The sequence below is a fragment of the Bufo bufo genome, chromosome 3, assembly GCF_905171765.1.
Source record: "Bufo bufo chromosome 3, aBufBuf1.1, whole genome shotgun sequence".
Taxonomy (NCBI): Eukaryota; Metazoa; Chordata; class Amphibia; order Anura; family Bufonidae; genus Bufo; species Bufo bufo.
In genome coordinates this window covers 553,523,660-553,541,403 of record NC_053391.1, presented here as the reverse complement: position 1 = coordinate 553,541,403, position 17,744 = coordinate 553,523,660, and the positions used below count along the sequence as shown (strand labels likewise).

Sequence of the window (17,744 nt, the reverse complement as noted above, 5' to 3'; positions counted from 1 at the left end):
TTGTGGTGACAAGCTCTCTTTAACCAAGCTACATTTTGAGCCTTCAGTCTTCGGGCTCATGCACACGACCGTTTTTGTCCGCATCCGATCATCATTTTTTGCGGCTTGGATGTGCACCTATTCACTTCAATGGGGTCTCAAAAGACGCAGACAGTACGCCGTGTGCATCCATGTGTCCGATTCCACGGCACACGCTAAAAATACAACATGTCCTATACTGTTTTACAGACAAGGATAGGACAGTTCTATAGATGGCAAGATGTTCTATTCTGCAAAATGCGGAACACACGCGGACGATATCCGTCTTGCGGACTGCAAAACCGGCTACGGCATTGTGCATGAGCCCTTACTTTAGCACAGGGATGGCCAACCTGCGGCTCTCCAGCTGCTGTAAAACTACAACTCCCACCATGCCATGCTGTAGGCTGATAGTTGAAGGCAGTCTGGGCATGCTGGGAGTTGTAGTTTTGCAACAGCTGGAGAGCCAAAGTTTGGCCATCCCTGCTCTAGCAAGTTATAATGGTTGATCTTCTTAAATCTGCTTTCCGATTCCTCTGGTCAGGAATACACAATCTACACAATCATTTACTTTAAGTTCTTACTCCTCTTCAGAAACTACCTCTGCAGTCATAATGGACTTCCTTCTAAATCTTTAATCTTACATTACAGCACTTTTCATCCCAGTTCCTGGACATTTTACGTGAACAGTGCAACACATGAGAATCAAATAAGGAATAGTACTACACTAAACGACAACTTTGTGTAGGCACCAGTTTAAAGGGGTTCTGTACTTTGTTTTAACTGATGATCTCTCCTCTGGATAGATCATAAGCTTCTGATCGGCGGGGGTCCGACACCCGGGACACCCGCCGATCAGCTGTTTGAGAAGGCAGCGGCGCTCCAGTAGCGCCACGGCCTTCTCACTGTTTACCGCCGGCCCAGTGACGTCACGACTAGTATCAACTAGCATGGGCGGGGCTAAGCTTTGTTCACTTGAATGGAGCTTAGCCCCGCCCACACTAGTTGATTCTATTCCTGACGTCAGTGGGCCGGCGGTAAACAGTGAGAAGGCCGCGGCGCTACTGGAGCGCCGCTGCCTTCTCAAACAGCTGATCGGCAGGGGTCCCGGGTGTCGGACCCCCGCCGATCAGAAGCTGATGATCTATCCAGAGGATAGATCATCAGTTAAAACAAAGTGCAGAACCCCTTTAAGGATGGCTTTGGCATCACAGATGTCACTAAATTATACTCTTCTGCCCAGCTAGCCCTCTTGGTGAAATACCAGGCTACCACCGGACACCCCTCGGGCTCTCATTGGAAGTGGTAGACCTTATTATTGGTCATTACTTTAGACTGTAGAATAATATCAACCCCCGCCCTCCTATTTGTATTTGGGTACATTCTTTTTTAACCTGACCTATATCTACTCTCACTGAACATGTCCTTCAGAATATTTCAATTTAAATGTAGGTCCAACCCTCATGTCTCCCGATCACTGCCCCGTATAAACATGCCCGGTAATCAGCCAACACACGAGTGAATGCTAGTTTCCGATTTCTGGTCGCAGATGTCAAGATGAGGAGTTTGTCGGCAGCACATTTCTCTGTGCAACCAGTCAAAATGAAAGAAGAATGAGCTCTGACTGACTTCCTATACCGATGTTCTGAGCTCATACAGTAAATTCATCTGCCCATGAAAAATGACCTTTACAGCCCCCCAGTGGAACCAAATCTTAGCAAGCACATCTTGAAGCTTCATGAGCACTCTTAGATTGGGTACTGCTTAGATGTTACCTAGTACCAATCTGTGCTTCCCTATGCAGTTTTAGGTTGCACCCTTTGTGCTGAGCCGGGTGATAAGCACCATACTTGGTAGACACGTTCGAAAGCATGTAGGTTCAGGATATTGGTCCATCATCTCATTCATGTAGCTCATTATCTAACCTGTAGCAGCACTCAATAAGGATATAGGAGTCCCTAATGCCAGCATCAAAGCAGATGATGTCGGGAAATAACCAATCACAGACTTCTCTAAAATTAATAAAAAAAGGTGAGCCCTTTCAAATAAAGGATTCCTGGAACACGTAATACATCCCCCAGACCACAAGAAAAGAACAAAAAAAATAAAAAAAAACCACCTGAATATGCATGCTTTTTTCAATGAGAAAAAGCACTTTCCAAAGACTCAACAAGCCTGATCCTGCTTTCATCTGACAGGAGATTGTCCCCACACTCGTCAGATTGTCATATCTGCATGGGCGGCTTTAGAAATGCTGCACTTCTGTTCAAGATTGTGAGACATTTAAAGGGAATCTGTGAGCTCATTTTCACGTATGAAAGAGGCATTCCGGTTTAATGATTACCGGTACATTTATTTATTTATTTAGAGAATAAGATATTGAACAAGTTTCTACTAAAAATCTATTTAAAATCTTTCTTGCAGACCTTTATTATATCCATACAGTAACCTGGCCATAAAGAAAAACAAAACCTTACGGCCTATTTCAGGGTACCTTCACACTTGCGGCAGAGGATTCCAGCAGGCAGTTCCGTCACAAAATGACAAAACGTGTGCCAACTGATGGCATGTGTCAGACGGATCCGGATGCGGATCCGTCTGACAAATGCATTGAAATGACGGATCCGTCTCTCCGGTGTCATCCGGAAAAACTGATGATTCAGTATGATTTTTTTTTTTTGCATTTTTAAAGGGAGTCTGTCACCTCTATATGGCCATATACAGTGCTTACATGGCTCTGTAGCACACCTATACAGGATTGTAACGGTACCTTTGTTCTTTTCTTTAGACTTGCACAAGCAGGAAAAACGAAGTTTAATTCATAAGCAAATGAGCACTCGCAAGTGCCCAGGGGCGGTGTTCAGTGTGTAGGTGCCCAGGCTGCTCTGCCTTCTTTTCACTTTACTCCTGCCCAGCCTCTTCCTTTGCCCGCCCTCCAAGTCCGGACCTATCGATGAGGCAAGAGACTTGGAGGGTGGACAAAGGCAGAGACTGGGGAGGAGTAAAGTGAAAAGAAGGCAGAGCAGCCTGGGCACTTACACACTGAACGCCGCCCCTGGGCACTTGTGAGTGCTCATTTGCATATGAATTAAACTTTTCCTGCTTGTGCAAGTCTAAAGAAAAGAACAAAGGTACTGTTACAATCCTGTATAGGTGTGCTACAGAGCCATGTAAGCACTGTATATGGCCATATGGAGGTGACAGACTCCCTTTAAAGGGTTGCACATGCGCAGACCGCACTTGGGGCCTAATAATCTTCCGGTGTAAAGGTGCCGCAGACACCTCAATCATCTTTTATGGGCAGAAGATTGTGCGGTCTGAACAGAACTCTGCTAGCCAGAAAGTATGCAGCTGTATGAGGAAGAGCAATTGCAGTACCGATGGCTCGTCCTCATACTTTGGAGGAGATCTCTGCATGTAAATATATCGCTTCACCTCCACTGACGAACAGGCAATTGTCATGAAGGAATGCTTCCTTCCCGATAATAGTCTGAAGATCGGCACAGTGTAAATGAACCTTAGCTTCAGTCCTGAAACACACTGGAGGCAAATGAGTTCACTTTTTTAGGTATAACTGCTCTGTAGAAATAGATCCAAGAGCTTTGGGTAATATTCTTTGAGGAGAAAAAAAAATTACCTGTGAAACAAAATATCTGTAAAGGTAAGCTCCACCTAACACGATGCCAGCCAGCATAAAGGCCAATCCAAAGCACATGCACCAGCACCAGGCCCGTCTCTGTCCAAGTGGTACAACTTCTTCCACCTCCTGCAATATAAAGAGACAAATGGCATCTGTCAGACTATTAAATTGATAGGAAAGCTGCCAAACATTTGTCCTCATGACTTGGGGTGTTCAGCTACAATCAACCTTTCCAGATGTTTCAACATAGTAGATAGGTGATAAATGTAAGATCAGTGGGGGTCCAACTGCTGGAAATCCCACTGGTCGCTAGTATAGGGGACCTGAACCCTCTTAAAGGGGTTTTCTCATCTCAGACAATTGTCTTATAGGTGCGGGTCCCACCGCTGGGACCCGTACCTATATCGAGAACGGAGCCCAGAAAGTGAAGGAAGAGCGCACAGCGTACGCGCAGCCGCCCTCAATTCATTTCTATGGGGCCACCGAAAATAGCCGAGCACTGGCTCGGCTATTGCCGTCTGGCCCATAGAAATGAATGGGAGCATGGGGCGCATGTGCGGCACACGCTCCCATTCACTTCTATGGGGGAGGCGGGGATTAGCTCTTGGTGGTGGACGGACCCCGGGAAATCTGGGGTCCTCCAGCCACAGCACTCCCCGCTCCGTTCTCGATATAGGTGCAGGTTCTAGTGGTGGGACATATCCTAGCGATATGCCCCCATTGTCTAAGATAGGAATACCCCTTTAACATATCTAGAGATTAGCAAATTTCATATTTTGAAATTCGTTTGCGATTGGTTTACTTGTAAAAGCAGAATTGCGTTATGGATTCTGTTACCACGGACCATAACGCAATTCTATAACAGAATGCATAACGGAATGCCTTTAGAGGCATTCCGTTATTCATTCCGTCATAATAGAAGTCTATGGGCTGCATAACGGATCCGTCCCGTTACAGGACTCCCCTGCATAACGGAAACGGGACGGAACCGTTATGCAGCCCATAAACTTCTATTATGACGGAATAAATAACGAAATGCCTTTTAAAGGCATTCCGTTATGCATTCTGTTATAGAATTGCGTTATGGTCCGTGGTAACAGAATCCATAACGCAATTCTGCTTTTACAAGTAAACCAATCGCAAACGAATTTCAAAATATGAAATTTGCTAATCTCTAAACAGCTCCATCCCAGTGAGGAGGTGTTTGCATAGAGCAATGTGCCATCCCTTTATGAGACGGGAATACCCTTTATTAAATACAGTGATCCCTCAGGACAGTTAGCAGCTATTCCTGACTGTTCTATGTAAGGACTTGCTTTATCTGTCTTAGTTATCTGCTTATTTTTCTTAAATCTTCATTTTTTCTAATCTTGGATGACATTTTGGAGCTTTGAAACCAATCAAGTTACAATGGTCCTCCTGGAACCAATTAATATTGCATCTTGAGGGACCACTGTACATTGGATGAGGCAGATGGACCCTCTGTTATAGAGGATCATGATTTACTGCATCACTAACAGGGGAACATGGGCCCCCATTATCATGACTGGTAGGGACCCCTGTCAGTCATTCATCCTGTGGATAGGGGATAATGGTTATAATGGAACATCCAATAATGTATTTGGAAGTGAACCACCCATTTGAAGTTAACAAAGAACTATATTATTTTATATTGTTCCAGCCATGACAATGCGTATTCTATTTTGAGGCATTGTTGCTGGAAAACAACGTTTCTTTACTTTCTGCAGAGTACAGTACGACACTCCACTGCACAGCTGTATGCACAAACATGCAGTTTTCCATACTCCTATACCCAAGCCTAACCTGCCAATTCTGTATCCGTCCAGAACATGTGGAGTTTTTTTCCTAGACAATAAGAAGGCAGGTAGCTGGCTTTGCAGTACAGAGAATGAGGGCGGCTGCTGGTCCCTGCACTGAGGATCGGCGGGGTCCCCACCGATCATAGAGATGGATGGCATAGCTTACCGATATACCAGCACTTTAATATAAAAGCAGGTGCAGAAATGCCTCAGTAGACATCCCTTGAAGGACTGCTGGACAGTTTTCCTTTTTCAGTCTGCACAAATTGTTTTGGAAACTTGAACTTACATCAATGAATAACGTATGCACTTATCTTCCTGAATTCACCTCAACTACTCGGTTTGATCATAGGCAGAGCAAAAGCTGCAGTGCTTACAAACAGTACATGACACATAAGGGTGGAACAATCTAACTATGGAGGTCATTAAACTAGGGAGTGTCCCAACACAGGTCGCACGGATCCCGCAATAATAAGTAAAAGTAAGGAGCGGCACAGGACTGAAAAACGATTGCTCCTGAAAGTAAATCTGGGCTCATAAGTGTAACTGCTAGTGATGAGCAAAGCAAGCATCAGATGGTGAGCGTTCACTATTAGATATGCCTCCAGGATGCTCGGTTGACAGACTTTGAGAGGGGGCGCATCATTGGACTGAGATAAGCAGGATGGTACTTTCAAAGAACAGTCCAAAATCTAGGCCTTTCTGACCTAGCTGTTAGGAGGTGTTGCGAGTAGCGGTTACAGGAGGGCACACACACGGCCAGCAGAGACAGACCACCAGTAGAGAGGAACAAACAGATCCCATAGTTTTGTTGCCCATCATCCGGACACAGATGGCACCTTTATTACCATCCCTGTCTCTACCCACACTATTTCCAGTCTGCAGTGGTGTTGTGAACAGGAAACCTGGACTGCACCGGACTGTAACTGTATTGTCATTAGCAACTAATTCAGGTTCTGCTTAGGACACCATGACGGTGGGGTCTGAGTATGGAATGGCGGTGAATGCATCAACCCTGCCTTTCTTTTGGAGCGACACACTATCCCGACTGCTGATAAGACTATCTGGGGAGCCATTTCCTATCACAGCCGGTCACCCCTAGTAGTGATTCGGGGAACACTAACAGCTCAGTGTTATGTGCAGTATATACACTACGGTCACGTGTTGCCTCTCATGGCAGGGCTTCCATCTGGCATTTTTCAGCAGTATAATGCTCGCCCACACACTGTAAGGGTTTCCCAGGAATGTCTCCGCCAGATTCCAGCACTTCCTTGGCCTGGCTGGTCACCAGATTTATCACCAATCAGGCACTTACGGAACCAGCTGGGACGCCAGCTTTGGCAACCTACGAGTGTGCAGGATCTACAGGCCCAGTTGCAACGTCTGTGGGCAAATGTGCCACAGGATACCATACAGAACCTGTATGCCTCCATGCCCCACCATATCTTCTATCCAGTATAACTGAAAGGGGTCCTACAGCCTCCTTTCAGTTGTACAGTTTTCCCCCCAATATACTTATCTTTAATTATCCTCACTCTAATATTGCAATCACTTACATATATGATCATTACAGTCACACATAGAAAGTCTCATTTGATTCCAATAACTCCTTCTTGGTGTATTATTTTTGTCAGCGAGTGTACTTCAGACTCCTGTGCAGGGGACTGCTGCACATCCAAAAAAGCAGGCACTAAATAGCACTATTTCGTGTCTGTTTGACAGCAGTAAGAAAAAGCGCTCAGTGATCCATTTGTGAAGGTTGAGGGGTCCGTGTGTCTGTTTGTGTCCTCCATGTTGCATCTGTATTCCACAAGCAGTACTAGCTTGAAAAGGGGATTTCAAGTATTTTCTTAGTAAAAGGTCCATTCACACGTCTGTAGTGCATTGCGGATCCGCAATACACCTAGCCTGCACCCCCATAGAAATACCTATTCTTGTCCGCAATTGCCGACAAGCTCTATTTTTTTCCAGAGCCGAGGACCAGAAGATCGGAGGCGCACTCCGGAAATGCGGCTAGCACACTGTGTGCTGTCCGAATCCATTCCGCCCCCATAGACAATGAAGTGGTCCGCACCCATTCCACACAATTGCGAAACCGATGCGGACCACAATTGAGGACGTGTGAATGGAGCCTTACAGTCCATGAAATATGGACTCAACACAGATGTCATCTGTGTTCTGTCCATGATTTTCATGGACCCATAGACTTTTATAGTACTCCTCCCAATTTTTGAATAGACCAAGGAGGGAAAATAGCGTGTCACAGTAATTTTTTTTAAACTGAGCCACACTTTTATCCTCTTGACGACATCCACCGAGCAGGCGACAAAGCCACTAGGCTTCTGCTGTTTTAAACAGCAGAGACCAAGTGCTAATGTCTGTGATAGGCAATAACGCCGATCGCAGACATCTAATCACTCAAATGCCATGGTCAAATGTGACCAAGGCATCGGAGAGCTAAAAAACCCAGAAGCACGCACTCCCGGCACTGCATCGCCTTCCCCTCGATTAGATCAGTTAAGGCATTTCTTAGTAGTAATAGGCCTGAGCCTGTAGAAGGCTCCCATGCCTTTTAATGGTATATTCCAATGCAGGCCTGCAGGTGGCAGCATTGCTCTGGAATATAAAGAACTTTCAATTCAGTAATGAATTAAATTAACAGAAACGGCAATCTGATGATATTAAGGTCCCCTTAGGGGCCTAAAAAAAGGTTTTAAAAAGATAAAGAAAAGAAAATAAAAATTTAAATTCCCCCTTTTCCCAAAAATTTATAAATCATGGCATCGCTGCATCCAAAAACGCTTGTACTATTAAAATATAAACATATTTATTCCATATGGCGAATGTCAGAGAGCGGAAAAAATTTAAAACAACCGATTTGCCAATTTTTTGTCACTTCACTTGTGAAAAATATTGTGAACACCTCAAAATGGTATCAGTAAAAACAACAGATCGTCTTGCAAAAAAAAAAAAAAAAACCCTCACACAGCTCTGTAGATGTAAATATAAATAAAATTATGGGGGTCAGAATATGGTGTTTAATTCAGTATTAAAAAACACCAGAAAAACGGACAACCTTTACAACTCATCTTAGGCTACTTTCACACCTGCGTTTAGGTCGGATCCGTCTGGTATCTGCACAGACGGATCCGCACCTATAATGCAAACGCTTAGATCCGTTCAGAACGGATCCGTTTGCATTACCATGAACAAAAAAAAATAAACACTTTTTTTTTTTTTTTTTCATTATAATGCAAACGGATCCGTTTGACTTTACATTGAAAGTCAATGGGGGACGGATCCGTTTGAAAATTGAGCCATACTGTGTCAACTTCAAACGGATCCGTCCCCATTGACTTACATTGTAAGTCTGGACGGATCCGTTTGCCTCCGCACGGCCAGGCGGACACCCGAACGCTGCAAGCTGCGTTCAGGTGTCCGCCTGCTGAGTGGAGCGGAGGACAAACTGAGCCAGACTGATGCATTCTGAGCGGATCCGCATCCACTCAGAATGCATTAGGGCTGGACGGATCAGTTCGGGGCCGCTTGTGAGAGCCTTCAAACGGAACTCACAAGCGGAGCCCCGAACGCTAGTGTGAAAGTAGCCTTAGGCTACTTTCACACTAGCTGAAAAAATATGTACTCCATACACCTTGAATCCAGTATGGGTGCCCCCGAGAGTAGTGGAACAAGTATAAAAGGTTAATCCACGGCACTCCAAATTTTCATGTAAATTTTTTTTGACATTTTATTTTGTTTGCAGATTATCATTATATACATCCAGAGTAAATCATTAGTATGTAGCCACATAAAACATAATTCCCGGACGTTTCGGTCTGGTACGACCTTCCTCAGCAGGGTCTAAAGAAACATAATATACAATGCGGTCATAGAGAATTCGAGTATACGGTATATATTAACCGCCTCCGGACCGCCTAACGCAGGATCGCATTCCGGAGGCGGCAGCCCTGCGCAGAGTCACGCATATATGCGTCATCTCGCGAGACGCGAGATTTCCTGTGAACGCGCGCACACAGGCGTGCGTGTTCACAGGATCGGATCGATCACTGGCAGGCTGGAGATGCGATTTTTTTAACCCCTAACAGGTATATTAGACGCTGTTTTGATAACAGCGTCTAATATACCTGCTACCCGGTCCTCTGGTGGTCCCTTTTGTTTGGATCGACCACCAGAGGACACAGGTAGCTCAGTAAAGTAGCACCAAACACCACTACAATACACTACACCCCCCCCCTGTCACTTATTAACCCCTTATGAACCCCTGATCACCCCATATAGACTCCCTGATCACCCCCTGTCATTGATCACTCCCCTGTAAGGCTCCATTCAGATGTCCGTATGATTTTTACGGATCCACTGATACATGGATCGGATCCGCAAAACACATACAGGCGTCTGAATGAAGCCTTATAGGGGGGTGATCACCCCCCTGTAAGGCTCCATTCAGACATTTTTTTGGCCCAAGTTAGCGGAAATATATATATTTTTTCTTACAAAGTCTCATATTCCACTAACTTGTGTCAAAAAATAAAATCTCACATGAACTCACCATACCCCTCACGGAATCCAAATGCGTAAATTTTTTTTAGACATTTATATTCCAGACCTCTTCTCATGCTTTAGGGCCCCTAGAATGCCAGGGCAGTATAAATACCCCACATGTGACCCCATTTCGGAAAGAAGACACCCCAAGGTATTCGCTGAGGGGCATATTGAGTCCATGAAAGATTGAAATTTTTGTCCCAAGTTAGCGGAAAGGGAGACTTTGTGAGAAAAGAAAAATAAAAAATCAATTTCCGCTAACTTGTGCCAAAAAAAAATAAAAAATTCTATGAACTCGCCATGCCCCTCATTGAATACCTTGGGGTGTCTTCTTTCCAAAATGGGGTCACATGTGGGGTATTTTATACTGCCCTGGCTTTTTAGGGGCCCTAAAGCGTGAGAAGAAGTCTGGGATCCAAATGTCTAAAAATGCCCTCATAAAAGGAATGTGGGCCCCTTTGCGCATCTAGGCTGCAAAAAAGTGTCACACATCTGGTATCGCCGTACTCGGGAGAAGTTGGGCAATGTGTTTTGGGGTGTCATTTTACATATACCCATGCTGGTGAGATAAATATCTTGGTCAAATGCCAACTTTGTATAAAAAAAATGGGAAAAGTTGTCTTTTGCCGAGATATTTCTCTCACCCAGCATGAGTATATGTAAAAAGACACCCCAAAACACATTGCCCAACTTCTCCTGAATACGGCGATACCACGTGACACTTTTTTGCAGCCTAGGTGGGCAAAGGGGCCCACATTCCAAAGAGCACCTTTAGTATTTCACAGGTCATTTACGTACTTACCACACATTAGGGCCCCTAGAATGCCAGGGCAGTATAACTACCCCACAAGTGACCCCATTTTGGAAAGAAGACACCCCAAGGTATTCCGTGAGGGGCATGGCGAGTTCCTAGAATTTTTTATTTTTTGTCACAAGTTAGCGGAAAATGATGATTTTATATTTTATTTTTTTCTCCTTACAAAGTCTCATATTCCACTAACTTGTGACAAAAAATAAAAACTTCCATGAACTCACTATGCCCATCACAAAATACCTTGGGGTGTCTTCTTTCCAAAATGGGGTCACTTGTGGGGTAGTTATACTGCCCTGGCATTTTAGGGGCCGAATGCGTGAGAAGTGGTTTGAAATCAAAATCTGTAAAAAATGGCCGGTGAAATCCGAAAGGTGCTCTTTGGAATGTGGGCCCCTTTGCCCACCTAGGCTGCAAAAAAGTGTCACACATCTGGTATCCCCGTACTCAGGAGAAGTTGGGCAATGTGTTTTGGGGTGTCTTTTTACATATACCCATGCTGGGTGAGAGAAATATCTTGGCAAAAAACAACTTTTCCCATTTTTTTATACAAAGTTGTCTTTTGCCGAGATATTTCTCTCACCCAGCATGGGTATATGTAAAATGACACCCCAAAACACATTGCCCAACTTCTCCTGAGTACGGAGATACCACATGTGTGACACTTTTTTGCAGCCTAGGTGGGCAAAGGGGCCCACATTCCAAAGAGCACCTTTCGGATTTCACCGGCCATTTTTTACAGATTTTGATTTCAAACTACTTACCACACATTAGGGCCCCTAGAATGCCAGGGCAGTATAACTACCCCACAAGTGACCCCATTTTGGAAAGAAGACACCCCAAGGTATTCGCTGATGGGCATAGTGAGTTCATAGAAGTTTTTATTTTTTGTCACAAGTTAGTGGAATATGAGACTTTGTAAGAAAAAAATAAAAATAAAAAATAAATAAAATCATTTTCCGCTAACTTGTGACAAAAAATAAAAACTTCTATGAACTCACTATGCCCATCAGCGAATACCTTAAAAATGTATATATGGATCTCGTTTTTTTTGCAAAATTTTACAACTGAAAGTGAAAAATTACATTTTTTTTTTACAAAAAAATCATTAAATTTCGATTAATAACAAAAAAAGTAAAAATGTCAGCAGCAATGAAATACCACCAAATGAAAGCTCTATTAGTGAGAAGAAAAGGAGGTAAAATTCATTTGGGTGGTAAGTTGCATGACCGAGCAATAAACAGTGAAAGTAGTGTAGGTAAGAAGTGTAAAAAGTGGCCTGGTCATTAAGGGTGTTTAAGCTAGGGGGCTGAGGTGGTTAATCTGTTAAGAATAAGAAGAAATAGAGAAAAAAAAGGAAAAGGGGAAAAAAAATATTGAAGAAAGGAATGTCCCATCAGTAGCTTGTAAAAAAGGGGTATCACAGAATGGTTATTATGAAGCGTGTTGAGGAACGGTTGAGATGTATGCATATATTCATGCATGCCTGCAAACACGTGCGGGCATGTATGGTATATATGTGCATACATGAGACATAGCATCATGGGACGATGTGCACAGATGTGCCCAGCATCTGTGCACGTCTGCCCATGGTGATCCCCAGGGGCTCATGCTGGCCCCTGTGGGAAATATGTGTCCCCTGATAATGTAGGGGCTTGTGTCCCCTGATAATGTAGGGGCTTGTGTCCCCTGATAACGTAGGGGCTTGTGTCCCCTGATAATGTAGGGGCTTGTGTCCCCTGATAATGTAGGGGCTTGTGTCCCCTGATAATGTAGGGGCTTGTGTCCCCTGATAATGTAGGGGCTTGTGTCCCCTGATAATGTAGGGGCTTGTGTCCCCTGATAATGTAGGGGCTTGTGTCCCCTGATAATGTAGGGGCTTGTGTCCCCTGATAATGTAGGGGCTTGTGTCCCCTTATCTGTGCCACCTTATATATCCCCTTATATAATCCCCCTTAGATATGATTAATGTATACATGTGTATGGATGTGCCCCAAGCATCAATACGCATGTATATTATATATATCCCCCCCCCTCCTACAACTGAAACCAGGTGCATCGGTGTGAATGTGCCCCAAGCATTCACACCGATGCAATCTGGCTAATTACATCAGAATGACCAGACAAGGGTCCGGTCATCCTGATGGATACAAAGAGCTCAGATTCAACAGAATCTGAGCCCTTTGTTGTAATTATCCTCAGCGCTGCTGGAGATAATTACACATGATAGAAGAAGGGGAGAAGCCTCTCCTCCTTCTATTATGTGCATTCCGACAGTGCGATTACTATCGCACTGTCCGGAATGCGAGGTGCAGCAGGCGGGAGATCAAAGGCTTCTCCCGCCTGTCTGCAGCGCGTCCCCGATGTGCTGGCCGGCGCAGTGACGTCATATCACTGCGCCGGCCCACGTGGATGATGGGGGCGCGCGCGCGCCCCCTGGTGGCGCGGGAGTGCGGGCCGCCGGGGGATAAATATCCGGCGGCCCCGGCACTCCGGAGTCTTGACCTGGGCCCCCACCTGGAAGAGGAGCGCGTCCTGCGCTCCGGGAGTCGGCCTCCCACGTGGCAGCTGACCGGACCCCCCTTCCCCTTTAGGAGAGGCCGCAGTGAGGATCGGGACCCCCCCTGAAAGAGGAGGAGCGCGTCCTGCGCTCCAGAAGTTGGGATCGGGGCCCCCACTGGAGAGCGCATCGGCGCTCAGGACATCGGGACCCCCCCCCCCCCCTTCCCTCCGGCTCAAGGACCGACCGGATCGCTAAGGGCAGCGCATCCTGCGCTCCACCGGACCGGACCCGACCCCTGCAGCCCTTAAAGCCACCATGAGGAGAGAGCGCATAAGTATCACCCCTTATTTCTAAACCCCACTGTGATACCCTGTCCCCTGGTTGTACCCCTGGTTAATCCCATGCCTGCAACCCCTGCATCCTGGTTAACCCCCTGATACACCCCTTGTTCCTGTTACCCCTGGACACCCCTGGTCCCTTGCCTGTCATTGTGTCCTTTCCTTAGACCCCTGATCCCCTGATCTCCCTTGGTAACCCCTGGTTCCCTGCCTTTGTTCCTCTGTAGAGCATGCTTCTGCTCTGCAAACAAATATAACCCTTCGTCATACCCCGTAGGGACAGTGTATAGTCAGGTGGGGTGGATTACCCCTGGACACCCCTGGTCCCTTGCCTGTCATTGTGTCCTTTCCTTAGACCCCTGATCTCCCTTGGTAACCCCTGGTTCCCTGCCTTTGTTCCTCTGTAGAGCATGCTTCTGCTCTGCAAACAAATATAACCCTTCGTCATACCCCGTAGGGACAGTGTATAGTCAGGTGGGGTGGATTATTAATATACTTGTATGTGTGAACTGTCTAGTTAGTTTATGGGTGGAATTGGGAATGTGTAGTGTAGTTTAGGATTGTATATTTAGTGCTGTATTGTAGTGTACTGCGTGCGTAGTGTATTGTAGTGTACTGCGTGCGTAGTGTATTGTTAGTGTATTGCTTGGTGTAATAAATACTGTTATATTTGTACCCTTTTGTGTAGCGTGTACTTGTTAGCGGTAGCGAGTTAGTAAGGCGCATGCAGTTAGCATAAGTGATCAGTGTAGAGCATAGCGAAAGTATTGTGTGTTGTTATTATATAAAGGCATAGATGGGCGGAGTTATCACTAGATGGCTCCTCCCATTTATGAATATTAATTATCGATATTTGCATAAATATTGGTGATTAATATACCCCCTTTACAAAGCGAGAAGCAATTTTTTTGGTGATATAGGACAAGGAGTATAATGAGTATGCTAATAAGAGCCTAGAGTTGGTAACATGAAGAGTAAATAGATAAACATGGAATATTCAAGGTTCTGCAGAGAGCGCTCAGCAATATATAGAATTACCTTAGTGGCAGGGCAGTAGGTCTGACGCTGGATGTGGCGTGCACGTGTGCCAATGCGCTATAAATGCTATCGGTGGCTAATGAATCGTCAGGGCGCATGAGGATGACATCAGTGTTTCTACAGCCACGCGAGCGGCGCGCGCATGCGCATTGGGCTGCAGGGTAGGGTATCGGCGGCTAGTGAAGGTCAGTATGCAAAGTAAAACGTCATTACGTTTAAGGCCATGCGTGCAGTGTGCGCATGCGTACTTAGTTCTAAGGTAGAGTATGGGCAATAGGCGATCCTCAGAATTAGAAGGAGAAAAGACAGATAGAACTAATAAGCGAAGGAACCATATATGTGGTGCATGTGCTGTTCGCAGATAGTATTGATAAGGGAGGATGTCAGCCTGCCAGATAAAAGAGTGGAGTTGGCACATGCGCATAAGTTATGTGTAGATTTGGAGAGATCTAAGTAAAATATCCAAATAGATTATCGACATAGATGGGTTACTCGACAATACAACACTGTCACACAATGTCATTTGTAAAGGGGCCAAAATGACATAATAAAAGGCAACATTATGGTATAATTTAAAGTATCCAGTAGCATAATACGATCTTTAAGGGTGTATATATAAGAAATAAGAAGTTAAACATCAATAATCAATTAACAAGAATTAGGGAAAACTGCTAGCATGAGGTGAGAAGGGAAGGAGATGGGGGGGGGGGGGGGGGGTAGAGGAAAGAGGTTGGGAGGGGAGAAGGGGGGGGGGGGAATTCTCACCCATGTTCGCCTAGTCCCCATCAACGAGCCTAAGAAAAGAAAGGGAGAGCAGATCACAATCTCTATTTAAACCTCTTGGTCCCAATGTGTCCAATTTATGGATCCAATATGATTCTCGTTGCTGTAATTGGGAATTCCTATTGCCTCCACGTCTTGATTGTAAAACCTGTTCGATAACTTGGAATCGAAGTTGAGAGATTTGATGTCTGCATTTCTCAAAATGTGCTGGTAATGGTAGAAGAAGCCGTTTTGTCCGTATAGTCGATTTGTGTTTACAGATTAGATCCCGGATATGTTGTGTCGTTTCGCCGACGTAAGCTAAGCCGCACGGACATTTGATCAAGTAAATCGTAGCCAAGTTTTCGCATGGTGTTGGTATAATGGATGGGTGTATACGTGTTTGATTTCAAAGTCAGTCATATATGAATTAGCGTAGGGCGGTGCCATATTGGCCCCCATCGCGGTCCCACGTTTCTGGACGTAGTATTGGTCGCCAAATAAGAAATAATTCTCATGGAGAACAAGTGAAAGGAGCTGAATGCAGAATTCCTCAATCTCACATGATGAAAAGGTATTGAAGCAGCCAAAAAACACTTTTAGCGTCACATTGTAAACTGTCTGTACTGGAGCAGGAATTCTGCATTCAGCTCCTTTCACTTGTTCTCCATGAGAATTATTTCTTATTTGGCGACCAATACTACGTTTAGAAACGCGGGACCGCGATCGGGGCCAATATGGCACCGCCCTACGCCAATTCATATATGACTGACTTTGAAATCAAACACATATACACCCATCCATTATACCAACACCATGCGAAAGCTTGGCTACGATTTATAGATATTTTCCTTGTATGGGAAGGGCCAAAATCGCTCTTAGAAACCTTCTATAATGATCTCAACAGTACATATCCCGAATTAGGCTTCACTATACATATCGACAGTAAAGAAGTCAGCTTTCTTAAAACGCTAGTACAAGAAGATACCCAAGGCCTCCTTCAATTCGATCTTCATACCAACGGATAGAAATAGCCTACTGCATTATTCTAGCTGTCATCCTAACACCGGCAAAAGAGCACTTTCACAATCACAAATTACTAGGGTAGAACGGATCGTCACAGACCCTGTAACACGTACCATGAGATTATCCAAAATGAGTGTAAAATTCATCAATAGGGGATATCTGTCTCAACTGACAAGACAGAATACAAATAAGGGGACACCAATAAGATCTAAGATGGACGCTCCCCACATTCCATGCATAACCACATACCACCCTCTTATGCCCAAAATACACAATTTAGTGTGACAAAACTGGTCCATCCTACAACGTGCCTACCCATCAGTGAAGGAATTTGCAAATCCTCCACGCACCTGTTATAAACGAGGTCCCAATATAAAAGACAAACTTATCCGTGCGGACTTTGGAGAGATCCAAAAAGTCCCTAAACAATGTTTTCTGACAAACCCCAAATATGGAACCTTTCCATGCCTACATTGCGCCCAATGCTCCAACATCACCAAAGGTGACTTTATAAACACACCCACATACGGGTAAACGGTTTCCTATTAAGGATTTCTTTACATGTGATTCATCTGTTTGTCGTTTACTTGTTCAAATGTCCGTGCGGCTTAGCTTACGTCGGCGAAACGACACAACATAACCGCGATCTAATCTGTAAACACAAAATAGACTATACGGACAAAACGGCTTCTTCTACCATTACCAGCACATTTTGAGAAATGCAGACATCAAATCTCTCAACTTCGATTCCAAGTTATCGAACAGGTTTTACAATCAAGACGTGGAGGCAATAGGATTTCCCAATTACAGCAACGAGAATCATTGGATCCATACATCGGACACATTGGAACCAAGAGGTTTAAATAGAGATTGTGATTTTCGTGTATTATCTTGATTATAACTTGCCTCCTCTCTCTTTTCTTAGGCTCGTTGATGGGGACTAGGCGAACATGGGTGAGAATTCCCCCCCCCCCCTTCTCCCCTCCCAACCTCTTTCCTCTACCCCCCCCCCCCCTCCTTCCCTTCTCATCTCATGCTAGCAGTTTTCCCTGATTCTTGTTCATTGATTATTGATGTCTAACTTCTTATTTCTTATATATACACCCTTAAAGATCGTATTATGCTACTGGATACTTTAAATTATACCATAATGTTGCCTTTTATTATGTCATTTGGCCCCTTTACAAATGACATTGTGTGACAGTGTTGTATTGTCGAGTAACCC

The 17,744-nt window shown here is 44.8% G+C and overlaps 1 protein-coding gene across 1 annotated transcript in view; it reads right to left on the bottom strand.

The window, feature by feature from the left end:
• The window catches only part of ITM2B (integral membrane protein 2B), a 58,710-nt gene that overhangs the window by 28,128 nt on the left and 12,838 nt on the right, over positions 1–17,744 (bottom strand). Inside the window, exon 2 of the mRNA XM_040425457.1 lies at positions 3,656–3,784. Within this exon, the coding sequence (XP_040281391.1) occupies positions 3,656–3,784 (129 nt within the window). The remainder of the gene's footprint in view (positions 1–3,655; positions 3,785–17,744) is intronic.